Genomic DNA, 18,879 nt, shown 5'->3' with positions numbered 1-18,879 from the left:
CTGTTAACATTTCAAATGTAGACATATAGCCCTTTTATTTCTGGGTGAATGTTTAATCTGGTTTCCCATTTACATCGCAACAGTTGGTTATGTTATTGTAGAGGGGAGGTTGAATTTTTTGGGAGAAGTTTTTGTCTATTCAAGTTGATATTGTTCTTTAGTCAGTTGTGATTTTGTTTCTCAATTTTGTTGAGAACTTAAGTTTGAGGTGAGGTTTACGTTGTAAGAATGTCTCATTAAATCGAGCCATGTGTAATATATAAGCCACCTTATAAGGGGATGTGCACGTTTTGCAGTTGGTACGGTTTAAATTTTTAACCTATAAGATATAAGCCATTGTAAGGGACGGATAGTATCACTTCTTGTTGTGGGGAGGTAGAGTTCTTCACATGGTTGATATTGTTTTTGGGTCTTATTTGGGGTTTCTCTTATTTGGGGTCTTTCTTTTATAGTTTATTGGTTTTACTATTACTCTTTTCTCTTTCTTTTCTTTTTCTTTTTGTAAATAAATACAGTAAGTAATAATAGTTTATGCAATTTAAGTATTTTCAAAATTTATAATTAATTTTTAAAGTATATTCATTTAGATTAATTTTATAAATTCATTTTCATTTTTCTTTTTATAAATAAAATAGTTATTAAAAATAATTCTTATGAAATATAAGATTCTAAATTTTAATTAAAATATAAAATATTTTATAATTATAATTATATAAAATGTTAAAGGAAAATTAGAAATTTTTTTTTAAAATAATACAATTAAATAATGTTATAATCAAGTATAAATTCAAATTTATTTTATTTATTTTATATTATTTATTTCTATTTCTATTTATTTATGGAAAAATAAAAGAATAGGGTAAAAATAAGAGAAAGGAAAGTATAAAATATGAGTATGGGACCGTGATTAAAGTTTTTGTCAAACGGATGGATCAAATCGTGTGACCTTTATTTTTACTTTAATTTAAAAAAGAATCAATTATATTTTTTATTACCAAAATTGTTAAATATCAAACTTTTAAAAAATTGAAAAAATTAGAGGAATGATAAGAAACCAAATCTTTACAACATCCATTAATTTTTTTATTTTAAATTATGAGGTATAAGATTTGATGTTTAGAATTACATGGTGTTGTTAACCCTAGGTTCCAAATTAGTTGGGCCAATTAGCATAAAAGCCTATTAGACCCAGCCCCAGTTATTTGCCCTACAGAACATGAATTACTGATACATACGGCAAGCGAGCGACCGGGAGAGCGAAAGCAAAAGCCGACTCTGAAACCCCATCTCACTGTTCCCCCTTTTCAAATCCAGGATTTCCATTCCCACATCAATACTTTCAAATTTAAGCTATTCCTTTTATATCCGTATAAATCTGGCAGTGGCCAAGATGACGAAGAAGAAGGAAGAGCCGGGGAATCAGATGGACGCCGCCAATGACCACGGCTTCAACATTAAAAACATTATGAAAGATATCCAGTTTCTTGGTATTTGCTCCCCTCTTTCTTTCTTTTTTTTAAAATTTTGTTTTTATATTTTTTAATTTATGTTTTTGTCATCCAAGCAACCTCAATTGGCTTAGAAAGTAGTTAAATGGTCATATAAACAATGCCGGTTAAGATTTAGGGTGTTGCCTTTGTTTACCGTTGGGTGATATTAGTATTAAATTTGGTTGTTTTGGTGAGTGTTGTTGTAGTTTCTCTAATTTGTTTGAATTGGGTAGATTTTGTTTTTGATTTGGTTGCTTTTGTCGAAATCTTTCAAATCTGTTTGTTCCATCAAGAACAATGAAAATTCCATTCTTGCTGCTTATAATTTGCTGCAACGAAGGTGAAATATAGATTTTTAGGACTTAAAGCTTACTTGGGCTTCATAATAATGCTGTAAGTAATTTTTACGCTTCTATGTATCTGGCTTTTGTTCGAGAGTTTTAGGGTGTGGACTGATATGCCTCAAAATTTGATGAAAAGCTGTGAGTTCTTGGAGATTTTTTGAAATAGTTCGAATGTTTAGATTTTGGAAGCTTACTGGGAATTATATTGCTCTCAAAACATATATGTCTTGACTTACTTTGAGAATAGATCAAACAAGCTTAGCTCTATGCTATGTCATCTGGAATTGGAGTAAGTGTGAGATACATTTTTCATATGTTTAAAAGATTATACTTTCATACTCCATATCCAAATATATGTCAAGACACTGATGTTTTAGAGAAAATGGGGAGTCCGGGTAACATAGGCTCCAATATGTGATATGATTGAAGCTTTGTTTCGAAATTTTCACCCCTTCCAATTATGGATTGTAATTCTCTATGTAGTTATATAGTGGTTTTGATGACTTCTGTTTTTTACATTTTAGGATCCTCCCACATGACATGGAAGGAGAGGAAAGAGATTGAGAATAGGAAGGTGGTTTCTTTGGGTGGAAAGGTAAGGACTTTCGTCTTCAGAAATATAAAACTGTGAAAACTGCAGAGTGATTGCTATTTTAAATTATTTTTAACATTAGCTTTTGCTTTCCTGAAAGCAGCCCCCTAAGAGGCAGAGATTACCTCTGAGTGTTGCTAAGGCGGTCATGAAGAATCAAAAGAAAAGAGAAGAGAAAATGCTTCAAGAGGTGGTTTACTTTCATTGCCTTTTGGCCATAATCTATGTTATCCGGACTCAGAATGGACTCAATTTTTTAAAAGTTTTCTCATATATTTGGAAGGTCATTCTCATACCTATGTATGCATGTTTAGCATACAGGTCTGAGCATGATTACCTAAGAAAACATAAGAGTCCTGGTAATATAGATCATGATGCTTTAAGCTGATACAAAAACTTTTGTGGATCATTACTCTTTTCGTTTTTGAACTTCAGAATATGATTCTTGGCCGATTTAGAGGAAAGCTTGGTGGTGGTAGTGGCACTAAAGGATCCACAGACAAGCGGAGGCCTGAGGACAGGGTTTTGAAGTCAAGTGAAGGCCATTTTAAAAATGGTGTACTCGATGTGAAGCATTTGTTTCACAAGTCTCCCGCTAAAGACAATGACTTTGATGGTCACCCTTTTAATAAAGGGAAAAAGAAAAAGGGAAGTGGTAAAAAGAACGGAGGGAAGAAGAAAGGTGGTGGTCGTGGTGGCAAGAAGCGCCATTGAATGAAACGTGTAAACTAGTAAAGGTACAAGCTGTTCGTCAATGCCAGTTTTGGATCTTAAAAGCTGATAAAAATAGCCCTTATATCATATAGTTGGTGTATGATCTTCATCTGTTATTGTGTACTAAGCTCATTTCAGTGTCAAAGCCGACAAGTATGCAGAGAGAAGATTGAGAACTGTAGGAGGTGCAGTATTTTATTGATTTTGATGGGGGAGATCGATAGTTTTTGTGATTTTGTTTGCATAATTTGTTCATTCTCTCCCATATTTATTTTCATCATATTGTTTGTAGAAGCATTTACAGGCAAAGAAAATACTCTACTTTTGCAAATGGATTTTTCAGCCTTCAAAACTTCGCAATGGTAGGCTCTCGTGGTTTCAAGTATTTTAATGAAATAAAGAATTACAATACGTGTTTTTTTTTTCTAAAGCTAAATAATATCATATTTTGAAAATTGATGAAGGTAAAAAAATTAATTTTGAAATCATTTTTGAATTATTGATGCCTAGTGCCTACAGATTAAAATGAAAAAAAAATGTCATGTTGCTGAAAAAATATGAAAATTATTAAAGAATTGAACTTTCAATGGTGAAATTATTTTTAATTGTTCGAATTCACGTCTTCAGTTAAAATTCTATTTTAGTTACTAGTGTTATTTATTAAAATTCAAAATTTTTATTATGGCTAAATATATTAAATTTAGAAGATACATTTTTATACAAAGAGAAAAATAAAACTATTCATACATCACATAATAGTAATTGAAAGCAAGCCAACGGATATAACAACAATTCAATAATCAGTTTCCTCCTTTTTCTATCTGCTTCAATGTATTTTGAACACATATTAGACTTTTTGTGTTCTTTTGGGTAGAAAGGAAAATACGCGAAGCCTAGATACAAGAAAAAAATTTTAATTATTACTTGATTGCACAAGAATACTGGAACGAATATCTTCTTTTAGTAAAGCCTTGTTCTTGGACGGTGGTTCTTTTAAGTACCACTAAATAATCAATATCATTACTAATTATCTTGACTAAGCGATCCGTTATTTTATTATTTGTATATTAATACAATAATTAGAAATAATTAATATTTTATTAGCAATATTACATCAATCTTTTAATTGTATTTGTTACGATCAATATGTTAAAAATATAACAACCACTTTCCTAAATTAATATGTTTATTTAATAAAATAAATAATATGCATAATCATTGCGCGTTTCATAGATTATTTGCAAGTATATTTATTAAAGATATAAATTTTAGAGAGTTGATAAAATAATTTATATATTAAAGGAGTAAATAATTAAAATATAATGAGTTTAAATACTACTTTAACCCTATTAACTCCCTTGGATAAAAAAGGAGGTCAAAATATATTATATATAGATATAGATTAAATAAAAATAACTAATCATAATAAAATTTAAAATTTATAAATAAATTAGTTAACTTTGTCTACAAAATAAAATACTTAAATTGCACTTATTAAGTTCTAATACCTAAATTATTTCTATTGCCTTTTTATTCTACCTAAAATGCCTTTATTATTTTTTTATACTATGAAACAGATCGATACAAGTTATGCATTGAAATAAAAGACAATTCCGAATTTGCTTTGTCTATGAACAAGAAAGCTATAAGTAATACAACTATGAATCTCATGGAGAGTTTGATCCTAGCTTAGGATGAACGCTAGCCACATGATCGTACAGGAAGTGGTGTTTCTAGTAGTTGACGGATGAGTAACGCATAAGAATTTGCCCTTGGGAGGGGAACAACAGTTGGAATGACTGATAATACCCTGTAGGCTAAGGAGCCAAAGGAGGAATCCGCTCAAAGAGGGGCTTGCGTCTAATTAGCTAGTTGGTAAGGCAATAGCTTACCAAGGCGGTGATCAATAGCTAGTCCGAGAGGATGATCAACCACACTGGGATTGAGACACGAACAAGACTCCTATAGGAGGTAATAGTGGGGGATTTTTCGCAATGGGCAAAAGTCTGACGAAGGAATGCCGCGTGGAAGTAGAAGGCCCACGGATTGTGAACTTCTTTTCCCAGAGAAGAAGCAATGACAATATCTGGGGAATAAGCATTGGCTAACTCTGTGCCAGTAGTCGCAATAATATAGAGGATGCAAATGTTATCTGGAATGATTGGGTGTAAAGCGTCTATAAGTGGCTTTTTAAGTTCGCTGCCAAATCTCAGGGCTCAACCTTGGATAGGTGATGGAAACTACCAAGCTGGAGTATGATAGGGACAAAGGGAATTTTCAGTGAAGGGGTGAAATGTGTAGGAATCAGAAATAACACCAATAACGAAAGCATTTTGCTAGGTCGGCACTGACACTGTTAGACGAAAGTTAGGGAGCAAATGGGATTAGATACCCCAGTAGTCTTAGCTGTAAACAATGGATACTAAGCGCTATGCGTATTGACCCATGAAATGCTGTAGCTAACACGTTAAGTATCCTAACTGGGGAGTACGTTCGTAAGAATGAAACTCAAAGGAACTGGCGAGGGCCTGCACAAACGGTAGAACATGTAGTTTAATTCGATTCAAATTGAAGAACCTTACCCAGACTTGACATGCCACGAATCCTCTTGAAAGAGAGGGGTGCCTTAAGGAATACAGACACAGGTGGTGCATTACTGTCGCCAATTTGTGCCGTAAAGTATTGGGTTAAGTCCCGCAATCCTTGTGTTTAGTTGCCACCGTTGAGTTTGAAACCTTAAGAAAACTGTTGGTGATAAGCCGGAGGAAGGTGAGGATGACGTCAAGGTAGCATGTCCCTTATGCCTTGGGTGACACACGTGCTACAATGGACGAGACAAAGGGTCGCGATCCCGCAATGGTGAGCTAACTCCAAAAACCCGTTCGCAATTCGGATTGCAGGCTACAACTCACCTGCATGAAGCCAGAATCACTAGTAATTTTCGGTCAGCTATACGACAGTGAATTCGTTCCTGGAGTTTATTCACACCGCCTGTCACACTATCGGAACTAGTCATGCCCAAAGTCGTTACCTTAATCGCAATGAGAGGGATGCCGAAGGTAGGGCTAATGACCTGAGTGAAATCGTAACAAAGTACCCTTATTATATTATATAAAAATAATTAATAATAAGAATTTAAAATTTATAAATAAATAAATTAACTTTGTTTACAAAATAACTAAAATTTTCTTATTAATTTTAATGCTTAAATCATCTCTATTGGTTTTTATTCAACCTAAAATAACCCTATTAATTTTATACTCTTAATGCACCTTTATTTATATTAAATAAAAATAATTAATAGTAAGTAATTAAAATTTATAAATAAATTAACTTTATTTACAAAATACTTAAATTATCTTTATTAATTTCTAATGCTTAAATTATTTCTATTGATTTTTTATTCTACCTAAAATACCCTATTAACTCTTAAACACTACTGATTTTATATAATATATAAATTTCAATTACTCTTATATCTGTTTTTTTTTTAAGTTTTTTAAATAATATAAAATGTCTTTTTCCTAGTCATTGTTGTTCCCGGGGCAATTTGGTCATAATAAGATGATTATAATCATGCTTGTAAACCTTCAGTCAAAAGGAGATACAAATTTTTGAGGATTATTCTCAAACAGCTGGGAGACATGGATGAACAAGAATTTCGGCGCCTTCTTGATCTCTTCCCTGTTGTTCGATCTCGTGATTACCATGTAAATTTCAAAACCCCTCTTTATTTTTCTACACCATTTTCTAATTCTAATCATTCTTTTGTTGTTCATTTATCTCTGGCTCTCTCATCGATGTTTTCCCTCAATTTCAACTTTTTTTCCCTTCTTTTTTCCGCCCTGAATTGATAGGTTTAAGGTTTTTGAATTGCGTTAGTTCCACAATGTAAAACGTTCTGAAAGATCCTCGTTTTGTTTCAGTGCTATAATAATCTTATGTCTTACCATATTTAAATCGGTTTTTTTTGTGATTGTGACTACTTTTTCTTGGATTTGATTGATGATCTGTGTGTTTCATGCCTCTGTATTTGGAAAGAGAGTATTGTAAGGGTTTTTACGGGACTTAAGCATGAAACCAATTCTGTTAGTGCTAATATTTTTGTTCGATGTTGTCAAAATGATGCTTTTTTAAGTTGTTTAAGGATTTAATTGTCTCACTATTGAATAGAAACATCTGAGATTCTTACTTGGCTTTAGTTGCATTCACAAATTGCTTGACGGGTGGCAGTTTTCTAGTTTAATTATCTAATTTCCGATTTTTATAACTGAAAGCTGTTGATGCATGCAATAATGTTTACGGTTATGAAAGCAGTCATTCTGATACTAAATTTTTAGATTCATTTTGCTTGAAATTATCTTTAAATGTTTCAGGCCGAGTCTGCTTCATCTAGACAAGCAGCTTCTTGTTCAGCATCAAATGAGGCGGTATTTACTAAAACTGATTCATCCCCCCTACTCCTCTTTCTATAATTGAGCAATGTTTGTAGTATTCCGTTGAAATGTATCTGTTATATGCTAGCTTGACATGTTCTTCATTTGCTAAACAGATTAAGGACTGGCAAGATGCATGGCATGATGAAAGAAAAGAAACAGAGAATCAAGGAACTGATTTGCATGGTAAGTTATTACACACAGTCCATAGAATAAAATATCTCTATAAAACTGTACGGATAAGAATTTTGATCTGTTGTCAGTTGCTCCATTTATATGTCAAACTTTGGGGAAATAATGAACGGCTTACATTTTCTTTTTTTGAAATATAGTCTTACAACTTTTTTGTTTACATGCATGTATTCTTTTTGACAGATAAGTTCTGGCAGAAGCTAAAGTTGACAGCTGAGAAGAAGGTATGCCTAAAATATAATGACTCCAAGTTAACTAAATTTTCAGTGTTCTAAATTCTTTAGGCTTTCTTGAATTTATTCTCTTCTGAACTGGCATATTTGTTGCAATATATGTAGAAGTTATTATGTTTCTGATGAAATTACTTACTACTGGACTACAAAATTCAACTGGCAACTTATATGATTTACTGTGGATTTGATGAGGCAAGGCATCGTTGGAATCAAAACGTTTCTTTGCTTCCACTGAAAACAAACCTCGTATTTTTTCTGATTAATGAAATTAAAGAAAGAAGTAAAAGTAGTACCAACGTGGTTTTTGTGTTCAGATACAAAATTTTAAACAGAATGCGTTGCTTACCGACATGTAACTAAAATTTGTAGATGTTTCCTGCCATCTGATTTTCTCAGGACTTAATGATCCTCCCTCCCATGGTCCTCGATTCCCATGCATAGCTCCCTGAAATCTTCCTAAAGTCTTTAATTTCCATGATTTTTCCTTTTCTTTTTCTTTTTTTTTTTGTTGCTTGAAACCTCAACAAAGTTTGTTAAATTGTAATAAGCCATTGTTGTGAGATTGCTTCTACAACACCAATAATTTGATTCTTGAGGGGCCTTTACATTCTTTCAACCATTATTCTGACACCATCTCTTTTTCTTTTTCAGCCTTTTTTCTATTATGCCATAGCTGAAGATCTTTTCTATTAGTTATACAATTGACAATTCTCAAACCTCTTGTGATGATAATTACTGAATACTTTGCATTAAAAGTTTTGGATGGTTATGAGCTCTAATAATAACTGAGGATGCAAAGCACCTTATATTGTCTTCAATGGTGCTGCATCAAGAGATCCAGCTATCCACCAGTGTCGTGGGAAACATTATAACCTGTTTTTTTATAGTTCTGGGGCGACGTGAATTATTTTGTGATGATATAGACTATAGAGTGAATACATAGTAATTGCAAAAATTTTGATTATTTATGTGCTTTAACGATAAACATGGTGAAAAGCATATGTACTCAGACCAAGAGTTCCATCTTGTCAGCTATTCTCATGGGGCAACTGTGGCTTGTGCCTTTGAAAATTTTCTTTTTAAATTACTTGAAGTATTCTGCTTCAAAGAAGATAAATTTTAAAGTATTTTATTTATTTCTTATTAATTAATTTAATTGAATTTGATGCTTTATATTGTTTATTAGAGTGAGCATTTCTTATGACATAGAACTTTATTGTTCTACTCTACATAATGCATAGTAGTAATGAAGCCTTTTAAGCTTTATGTGCTCTCTTTTGGGAATGATTAACAGAAAATTGCAGTTTTACTTACCATTGATGCGTAATAACCATACAATGCTAAATAAGAAAGAGAGGGCTCCTTCCTTGTACAGGCTCTTAAAGGTTAGGTCACTACCTGCCTTTGCCGAAGAGGTTTACTTTGTACTACCCAGAGGTCATATAGATTGGAACCCAGAGTGATAAGAATAGAAATTAGCAGGAAAAAAAGTTTGAATCGAATCTTGTCTCTGCAGTAGCCAGCAGTTATGCATGTTGCAGTTACATGCCAAATAATCCATAAAAGAGCTTTTTCTACTGAAATGGTTCTTACCTGTAACCCCAAATGTTATCATCTTTTTCTTGGTTTTGAGGTTCTTATGGGATATTTTTGTTGAGTTGATTGTAAATTACTGTTGTCATAGTAAGTTTTTGGTTTACTGTTGATACAGTTGCAATGCTTAATAATAGTTACTGACAATATGGTGCTGGAAGCATTTTAAACATGTTAATAACGGCTACTTGTTGACTGACATAGGTTGGTGCAGCAGAGGCAGACAAATTTTGCAAGGCTTTTCAACACGTTCACAGGAAACTTGTATGTCTATTTTAGTTAATCCCACATAACCATTGAATACTTTTTATGATTAATTTCCAATTTCTGATATTTGATTGGACAAAACTTCAAAATCTTTAATCAATTGCAGGTGTACGAGGGGCTGAGTTTTGAAGCTGCTCAGAAGTTCCTAAACTCATGAAACTGCTGAAGAGATAGTCCCTTCATGGCTAATACCTGTTTTATATTGTTAGGTTCTTTTCTTCGTCTGTATTTTTTCCCCCTTCTTGGTTATGAAGAAGTTGCAGAACCTGTTTTGGGAAAATTTATGATCAAAAAACCATTCTTGTTGTGCATTGTTAAATGAGTTTCATCGTATTTGACAGTCATTCTCAATGTAACCTATATTCAAAAGATTAAGACAGTCCTAGACTTTCAATTTTATACCCAGCTTGTCTCATAAGCGTCTCTACTCATGGGAAAATGAGGAAGAGCTTATTTTTGGCTTTTACCCATTTCTATTTTAGTTCTCTATCGTTCACTCATCAGACATTTCCGATGTTACTCTTTACCATATTGAAACTATTCATCCTTTGTTTTTTGAATAGCATAGTTCCTGTTTTTTCCTTCTGTAATTATAAAGACCAAAAAAATAATAAAGCTGTATACTTAGATCAATAGGTTCCTGTAATAATGCATGGAAATTTCTCAGTTCATTGAAGATTTTTAAGTCCTTGTTCTCTCCTGTAGTTGCGGAAATTGGAGCAACTAGCTGGCAATGGGACAAGGTGGGGAGGATTTTATGAAGGGATATAGGATGTAAGCAAATAAGATGTAGTTGATGTAGCAAACATATATATTAGTATATATCTTATGAGTTCCCTGTCACTATTCGCGATTGAAAGTATATGTCTCGACTTCACCTTTAACTAGTTAATGTTACATTTTAACTTCTAAAATTCCATTTCATCTTTCTCACAAGGTGACTCTATTCCTGTTCCTTTGAGAACTCAACATATCTGTATGCTGTATCAGGAAAGATGAGAGCACGGGTATATATTTTACCATGGAATGAAACATTTTTTAAGGTAATTTCGTAATTATCTCATGTCAAGGTGATGCAGGTTTAGAATAAACCTTAACTCTGACCTGACTAATTTTTAAAAATTAACACACTCCAATTCTGATCTATCCCCAAATTTGATTTCTAAAAGAAACCTGACCTTATTAGGTCAAGTCAGATATTCTCGCCATCCTTAACATCAGCTCAAGACAGGATTTAACATTTTACATAATATTCAGATTGGGAATTTCCTTCTAAGAAGATCCTTTATATATTGAGAGAGGAGATGAATTTAGGGATTGATTAGGATTAAAAGATGGCAACCATTGGCATTTAACCTACTCAATTATTAAATCCCAAATTTGGTAATCCTTCAAGAGGATATCATTCCTCTTGCTGTATTAATTTTCATGCATGTTATCATATGGATTTGTGCATATCGTTGAACTCAAAATTTTGTCACTCTGAAAATGTTTATGAATAAGCAGTATAAAACCAAAATGCAAGAGATTATTGATTAAAGATTTTAGCAACATTTTTTCCTCATAGCTAGTAAAATTCTTGAAAACATTCCTCATCCAAAATGCCTTCAAACGAATAAAAAGTCTTAAACATGTAAAATTACTGATAGAGTCACAAGTCCAAGGTAAATATTTGTTTCCTTCAAGAACAGAGACATATTTGAATGAGAATCAAATTCTCCAGTCCCACAGCCGCAAAAATCAGTCATGAAGGGTTCCCAAGATGTCATCATCTCTGTATAGGTGATACCTGAACAATGGATTAAGAAGAAAACAAGTTAAAACTGAAAAGAAGTAACTGCAAATGAATGGGTAGATTAATCTTAGAAAATGAAGAACAGATAACATAGATAATTGCTTTTATTATATGCCAATCAGCAAGCAAAGAATGTGGTTTGCTCTCATTCAACTCCAGCATCTAGATTGCGGAATTGAATCCACCAACAACTTGTGATGTTTCAAAGGATTCAAGAATCAAAAGTTCGACCGGAGACTATAAACCACAAAAAAACTGATAACTGCTTGTCAAAAAAAAAAACCAAGGTAGTAAAGTATGGAAAAAAACCAAGGTCATACATTCTAATATAATCTGATGCCACGGTCCATTATTGCCGATTAACCTTGTTTTCATTAACCCCAGGTTTACCATTGGTGGAGATGTATCTTGACTATCCTAGAGGCTTTATAACCTTGAACACACTTCTTAAAGACTTCACCAGAAACTGGTACTTAATCAAAGATTTTTTCTTCTACCGTATCCCCCCCCCCCCAATATACATGTCCACAATAATGATGAGGTGAACCTTTTAGAGGAGTTACTGCATTGCACCCAAAGCACCTCAACTTGCTGAACAGCAAATGAGTGTTAGACATTTTTAAGCGTTAAATAATTCCTCAAAAAACGAAAAGCATCAACCAATCAGAAGCTTAGTGTAGTAAAAAAACACATCCATACAAAACAGTAAGAAATAATAGCATGAAAAAAGAGATGTAAAACAAAGGACTAACTCTTTTTCACCAAGCTTGACTTCAGTGCCACCATATTCAGGCAAAAGAACTGTATCTCCTTCCTTCAGATTAACTGGGATATGCTTCCCATCTCTGTCTCGAGCTCCTGGTCCAACTGCTACCACTTTTCCAGAGTTCAACTATAACAAATGGGGGAAACACAAAATTAGAAGAAAAAATAACATCAACACAAAGTAAATTGATAGATAAAATAAAAACCTTGGGGGTCTTCTCAGGAAGCAAGATCCCAGAGTTGGTTTTAGAAGGAGGGATTATTTTCTCAACCAAAATGCGATTAAATGAAGGAATCAATCGCTTTGCCATGTTTGTTGTTAGAGAAGGGGCAAAAACTGAGGTTCTTTATGCGAGGGGATTGGCTGTGACAGGAGATGATTGAAAGAATGGGGAGATCTTAGGGTTTAAGATGGATTCAGGGTTTCTGTTGAATTACGAAAATACCCCCCTCACCTTAACCTTTGGAAGACTCTAGACTTTAAACGACAACAACAACAAAATTAGAACACTCTAGACTTCTAGGGTTTAAGATGCATTCGTGCCCGTATTTTTTTTGTTCTTTTTATTTACAGAAGCTAATAACCTTCATGTTGGAATTAAGTATTCTATATCTTTTAAAGTTCATTTGTATATAAAATATACTACGAATTGACCATGGAATGACACCTCATAAACAAATATTAAAAATAAATTCAAATAATTAAATAGATGGCTTTACATAAATTTATACACAAATAATTTATTAAATATAAAACATTTTCATTTTTTTTTATTTTCCAAAGGATATCCAACAATTTTTTAAAAAAATATTTAGCATCAATGTCAGTACTAATTTTTTTTTGAATTATAATAACAGAGCAAAACTCAAATAACAAACGCAATTAACATAATTCAAATTCAGATTACACCTGAAATAATGAACACCCTTAATCATTAAGCCGTCGCATAGGGTTCAATACTAATTTTAATTTTAATATACTCAAAACCTGTTTGTGAATTTTATTCTTCCTTAACAATGTGCATAATAATAATTCTGTAAAAAAATATCAATATTTTTCTTTATAAATATGATTATTTTTTATAATAGTATGAATATGTCACTGCCCAATTAATTATATTCGAGACATTGCTTCAAAATTTCCAATTTCTTATATTTTCTATTTCATGATTTTTTTATAATCCATAAATTAAATATTCATTTTTACCTTTTATCCAAGTTTAAAAGTGAATCTCAAAATATAATTAGACTAAAACATCAAATACTATTCAATCAATATAATTATTTTAATTTTTAACCTGAAAATTATAAATTATTATAATTAAAAATAAAAAGTACAGCCCTGCATAGTGGGGCAATATTACTAATAAAATATAAAGTGTTTCACTGTTTAATATATCATTGTTTAGGCTTTTCACTTTTTTCATCAACAATTTTTTCACAATTTTTTTACATTTATTTTTTTATGTTGGGTTTTGTCCGATTTAAGGTACATATGATGAGTTTGGGCTCATAATTATATTGTTGTTGTAATAAATATAACAAACCGGTTTAAGCAATTGTTTGATATGTTAATCAATTTCGATTTTTGATTTAATAGTTGTTTTGAGTAGTTTGTTCAAATTTATGTATTTGTCTTGAATAGATTGTTAAAATAAAAAAAATAGATATAAAATTTAATAAATCATAATTTGTCGTGTCAAATCATCAAAAATAAAATTAGATATAGAAATATACCTGAATCCATTAATATCGTAAAATCTTTGAGCCTTACGATATTGGTCTTCCAAATTAACATACGAGTAATTTAAAAAATGTGACTCTCTTTTCTAAAGATGGGATGTCAGAAAAGTTACGTATATGTAATTTAGGGACCATAACCCTAATATATAACTGTGAAAAATAAAATAGAATAAAATAAATAAAAATAAAGAACACATAAATTTTACGTGGAAACCCTTTCGGGAAAAAAAACCACGGGCAGAGGAGAAGAAAATTCACTATGTCGTAAAATTTTTACTCAAATACAAGAGGAATAGACTATGTCTATTTATAGGCTTGCAAAGCCATATTCTAGTAGGATTGAAACACCTTATCTAATCAATATAAAATAGATGGAGTTTAATAAGGTTTAAAACCTTATTCTAAAATAAAATAAAAGAAGTCTAGTTCTATATGGATTTTACTTTTATTTTATTTTCCATCGTATTTTATTTAAATAAGAATTTGGGTCACTTAATTCTAACAATCTCCACCTTGACACAAATTCTCAATGAACAAGTTCTTCATCGCGAACTTTCAATAAACAAGTTCTTCACCTCTTCCAAAAACCCCTTAAGGGTTTAACTTCAACAATGAACACCAACCAAGTCTAAGCAATGCTCAAACTTGGTTATAGGAAGTGACTTAGTCATCATATCTGCAGGATTTTCATGAGTGCTAATTTTGCTCACAACAATATCACCACGAGCAATAATATCACGAACAAAATGATACCGAATATCAATGTGTTTTGTTCGCTCATGAAACATTTGATCTTTTGTAAGAAAGATGGCACTGACCGTCACAAAATCTTGTCTGATTTGAAGGTCTTCATTGAGTTCACTAAATAGTCCTTCAACCAAATAGCTTCTTTACAAGCCTCAATTAATCGCCATGTACTCACCTTCATTGGTAGACAAAGCGATCGTAGTTTGCAAAGTGGCTTTCCAACTAATTGCACAACCTCCGATTGTAAAGACGTAACCTATGAGAGATCTTCTTCTATCAAGGTCTCCAGAAAATCAGCATCAACATACCCTATAACTCCATCTTTAGTTCTTCCAAACTGTAAGCAAACATTAGTAGTGCCTCGTAAGTATCTTAAAATCCACCGAATCGCTTTCCGTGTTCTTTACCAGATTCGCCATGTATCATTAATCTGACCGATGTGCATATGATAAATCGGGCGTGAACAAACCATAGCATACATGAGAGATCCTCTGCACTAGAGTATGGAACATGTGACATGTACTCAATCTCATTATCGATTGAGGAGATAAGGCCGATGAAAGTCCGAAATGGTCGCTAAAGGAGTACTAACAGCTTAGCACTCGCATATTGAACTCGCAAAGAACTTTCTCAATGTACCCCTTCCGACTTAGGTACAATTTACTTGCTTTTCTATCTCGAGAATCTCCATACCAAGTATCTTCTTTGCTGGTCCTAAATCTTTCATCTCAAATTCTTCACTTAGTTGGGCTTTAACCTTTCTTATCTCTCTTTATCTTTTCTCGCTATCAACATGTCATCAACATAAAGAAGTAGATACACAAAAGAACCATCACTGTTTTTCTTAAAGTAGACACAACTGTCAAAACTACTTCTTTTGAAATCATGAGAAGTCATAAAGGAATCAAACCTCTTGTACCACTTGTCTTGGTGATCTGTTTCAAACCGTAAAGGGACTTTTTCAGCAAGCAAACATAGTCCTCTTTTTCGAGACTATAAAACCCTCGGTTGTTGCATGTAAATATCTTCCTCAAGTTCTCCATGTAAAATGCGGTTTTACATCTAACTCTCAAGCTCCAAATCATGCATGGCAACAATACCAAGCAAAGCTCGAATCGAACTATGCTTAACAACCGGAGAGAACACATCATGAAGTCCACTCGAATTTGATCAGTAACCCTTTGCAACAAGCCTTGCTTTATATCCGGGTTCTTCAACTCCCAGAGTCCCTTCTTTCTTTTTAAACACCCATTTACAACGAATGCCTTTTTACCTTTAGGAAGTTTTACAAGATCCCATGTTCTATTTTTGTGGAGTGATTCCATCTCCTCTTGCATAGCAAACATCCACTTTTCGAGTCTTCACACTAATCGCCTCGTAATAATTAAATGGCTCTTGATTCGCATCTATATCTTCACCACATTTAAAGCATAAGCAACTAGATCAACCTCGGCATACTTCTTTGGAGGTTTAATTTCTCTTCTTGTCCTGTTTTTGGCGATAGAGTATTGCGGTGAAGAAGCAACTCTATTCTCAATTTTGTATTGGCTTGAGGAGTTGATTCGTATTAATCGATGCTCCACCCTTTTTGGTTTTCTTTATTGGAAGAGTCTTTAAGAGATAAGTTAGGTAGCATAGCGGTTTCATCAAAAACAACATCTCTGCTAATCACAACTTTTCTATTTTCAGACACCATAACTTATAGCCTTTTACACCACTTTATAACCAAGAAAACGCATTTAATGGATCTCGGTTCCAATTTTCCATTATCAACATGAGCATACGCAGGACACCCAAAAATCTTTAAATCGAATAATTAGCGGGATTACGGACCATACCTCTTGTGGAGTCTTTTTCTCAATGGCAACGGATGGAGATCGGTTGATCAAAAAACATGCAGTAGAGGCTGCTTCTGCCCAAAATGACTTCGGTAAGTTGGCATTTGACAACATACATCGAACCTTCTCCATGATCGTTCGTTCATTCGCTTCGCAACGCCGCTTTTGTCAGTGGAGTATGACGAATCGTCAAGTGTCTCATGATCCTTCGACTTGCACAATCTATTAAACTCATCAGAATAGAACTCTAAGCCATTGTCTGTACGGAGGTATTTTATCTGTTTTCCCGTCTGTTTTTCAATCATAATTTTCCAAGACTTAAATGTGGAAAACACATCGCTTTTCTGCTTCAGGAAGAACGCCCAAACTTTTCTGGAAAAATCATCAATAAAGGTTAGCATATAATTAGCTCCACCTCTCGAAGGCACTCGACGGCCCCACGGATCGAATGGATATACTCCAACGTTTCCTTCGTGTTATGGATTCCTCTAGTGAATCGAACTCTCTTTTGCTTCCCAAAACACAAGGCTCACGAAATTCAGTTTGCAAATTCCTTGCCCATTAAGAAGTCCTCTTTGCTTAATTCGCCATGCCATTCTCACTCATATGCCCTAGGCGCATATGCCAAAGTTTAGTAATATCATCATCGACAAGGAAGAGGAAGCGGCAATTGCATCACCAATAATATAGAACCACAGAAAACATATAACTTGGCAATCTTTCTTTGCCCTTTCATCACAACAAGGACCATTTGAAATCTTTAAACCCCACTTTCACTGTGTATCTGCACCTTTTGAATCAAGAGTACTCAACGAAATTAAATTTCTTTTCAATTCGGAACATGCCGCACGTCACTAAGTGTTCGGACAACTCCATCAAACATCTTAACTTTAATTGTTCCAACACTGCGATTTTACATGAAGCATTATTTCCCATCAAAACAACACCTTCAGACATCTTGTTTCATAAGTTGTAAACCAATCCCGATTGGGACTCATGTGGAAGGTGCAACTGAATCAAGTATCCACTCTCGCTTACTTTAGAATCATTGATGAAGCAACTAGAAGTTCACCATCGCTGTAGTCTTCTACAACATCGCCTTCACCGGAATTTTCCGTTTGTTTTCCTTTTGATTCGCAGCCTCCCTTTTAATCTTATTTTGTAGCTTATAGCACTCAGATTTAATGTGCCCTTTCTTCTTGCAGAAGTTGCAAGTTTTACCTCTGTTTGAAGATTTCGATCTACCCTTAGATTTACCACGAGGATTCCGTTCCTGTGTTCTACCACGATCATCATCAACATTTCGGTCTTGTCTCCCACGAACAATGAGACCCTCTCCCTGAGAGTTGGGTTTAACCACAAGATGCTTCATCTTATCATACGAGGTTAAAGAATCATAAACCTCATCAACTGTGAGAGACTCGCGGCTATATAAAATCGTGTCTCTAAAGGTTGAATAAGACGGGGGCAACGAACAAAGTAGAATCAACCCTAGATCTTCCTTATCATACTGAACCTCCATGGCCTCCAAGTTTGAGAGAATTTCTTTAAACACTGTTAAGTGTTCGTGTACAGACGCACCTTCCTCCAAACGATGAGCATAAAGACGCTGCTTCATATGCAACTTGCTTGTTAGAGTTTTCGACATACATATTTGTTCTAGCCTCTTCCATAATGCAGCGGCAGTTTTCTCTTTCATCACATCCTGCAAAATTTCGTTGGACAAATGCAGATGTAATTGTGTTAATGCCTTTCGATCCTTACGCTTCTTCTCTTCATCTGTTAATGTCGAAGGCATCTTATCTATCCCTAGCAGGGCATCCTCTAGATCCATCTGTGCAAGAACTGCTTGCATCTTAATTTGCCACAACGCAAATCTGGTGTTGCGATCCAACAATGAATTTCATACTTCAAAGACGCCATTACCGTGATCGAGATGAATAACCCTAAGCTCGATACCAATTTGTGAAAAATAAAATAGAATAAAATAAATAAAAATAAAGAACACATAAATTTTACGTGGAAACCCTTTCGGAAAAAAAACCACAGGCGGAGGAGAAGAAAATTCACTATGTCGAAAAATTTTACTCAAATACAAGAGGAATAGACTATGTCTATTTATAGGCTTGC

At 33.5% G+C, this 18,879-nt stretch overlaps 3 protein-coding genes across 3 annotated transcripts; 2 read left to right on the top strand and 1 right to left on the bottom strand.

Annotated features, from left to right (window-relative positions):
* The first annotated feature begins 1,180 nt into the window (after nucleotides 1-1,180).
* Nucleotides 1,181-3,492, top strand: LOC108454656 (uncharacterized). Its single transcript, XM_017753187.2, has 4 exons — nucleotides 1,181-1,487; nucleotides 2,359-2,429; nucleotides 2,530-2,616; nucleotides 2,862-3,492. The coding sequence occupies exons 1-4, from the start codon at nucleotides 1,391-1,393 to the stop codon at nucleotides 3,138-3,140; spliced, it is 534 nt and encodes a 177-aa protein (XP_017608676.1). The 5' UTR covers nucleotides 1,181-1,390; the 3' UTR covers nucleotides 3,141-3,492.
* Nucleotides 3,493-6,676: 3,184 nt separating this feature from the next.
* Nucleotides 6,677-10,260, top strand: LOC108454665 (uncharacterized). Its single transcript, XM_017753197.2, has 6 exons — nucleotides 6,677-6,850; nucleotides 7,517-7,570; nucleotides 7,693-7,762; nucleotides 7,952-7,992; nucleotides 9,799-9,858; nucleotides 9,968-10,260. The coding sequence occupies exons 1-6, from the start codon at nucleotides 6,785-6,787 to the stop codon at nucleotides 10,016-10,018; spliced, it is 342 nt and encodes a 113-aa protein (XP_017608686.1). The 5' UTR covers nucleotides 6,677-6,784; the 3' UTR covers nucleotides 10,019-10,260.
* Nucleotides 10,261-11,389: 1,129 nt separating this feature from the next.
* Nucleotides 11,390-12,887, bottom strand: LOC108454609 (10 kDa chaperonin, mitochondrial-like). Its single transcript, XM_017753124.2, has 3 exons — nucleotides 12,628-12,887; nucleotides 12,409-12,548; nucleotides 11,390-11,650 (listed from the first exon to the last, which is right to left on the bottom strand). The coding sequence occupies exons 1-3, from the start codon at nucleotides 12,730-12,732 to the stop codon at nucleotides 11,602-11,604; spliced, it is 294 nt and encodes a 97-aa protein (XP_017608613.1). The 5' UTR covers nucleotides 12,733-12,887; the 3' UTR covers nucleotides 11,390-11,601.
* Nucleotides 12,888-18,879: the final 5,992 nt, after the last annotated feature.

This window comes from Gossypium arboreum, chromosome 9 (genome assembly GCF_025698485.1).
Source record: "Gossypium arboreum isolate Shixiya-1 chromosome 9, ASM2569848v2, whole genome shotgun sequence".
NCBI lineage: Eukaryota > Viridiplantae > Streptophyta > Magnoliopsida > Malvales > Malvaceae > Gossypium > Gossypium arboreum.
This window is presented reverse-complemented; position numbering and strand designations above follow the sequence as displayed.

Excerpts from the sequence above, each read along its gene's own strand:
- LOC108454656 (XM_017753187.2), top strand. The coding sequence starts at position 1,391 with ATGACGAAGAAGAAGGAAGAGCCGGGGAATCAGATGGACGCCGCCAAT. Across the intron at positions 1,488-2,358 it reads GAAAGATATCCAGTTTCTTG|GATCCTCCCACATGACATGG; the intron begins GTATTTGCTCCC and ends TTTACATTTTAG. Across the intron at positions 2,617-2,861 it reads AAGAGAAAATGCTTCAAGAG|AATATGATTCTTGGCCGATT; the intron begins GTGGTTTACTTT and ends TTTGAACTTCAG.
- LOC108454665 (XM_017753197.2), top strand. The coding sequence starts at position 6,785 with ATGGATGAACAAGAATTTCGGCGCCTTCTTGATCTCTTCCCTGTTGTT. Across the intron at positions 7,571-7,692 it reads GTTCAGCATCAAATGAGGCG|ATTAAGGACTGGCAAGATGC; the intron begins GTATTTACTAAA and ends TTTGCTAAACAG. Across the intron at positions 9,859-9,967 it reads AACACGTTCACAGGAAACTT|GTGTACGAGGGGCTGAGTTT; the intron begins GTATGTCTATTT and ends AATCAATTGCAG.
- LOC108454609 (XM_017753124.2), bottom strand. The coding sequence starts at position 12,732 with ATGGCAAAGCGATTGATTCCTTCATTTAATCGCATTTTGGTTGAGAAA. Across the intron at positions 12,549-12,627 it reads TTCCTGAGAAGACCCCCAAG|TTGAACTCTGGAAAAGTGGT; the intron begins GTTTTTATTTTA and ends CATTTGTTATAG. Across the intron at positions 11,651-12,408 it reads GTCAAGCTTGGTGAAAAAGA|GTATCACCTATACAGAGATG; the intron begins GTTAGTCCTTTG and ends TCCATTGTTCAG.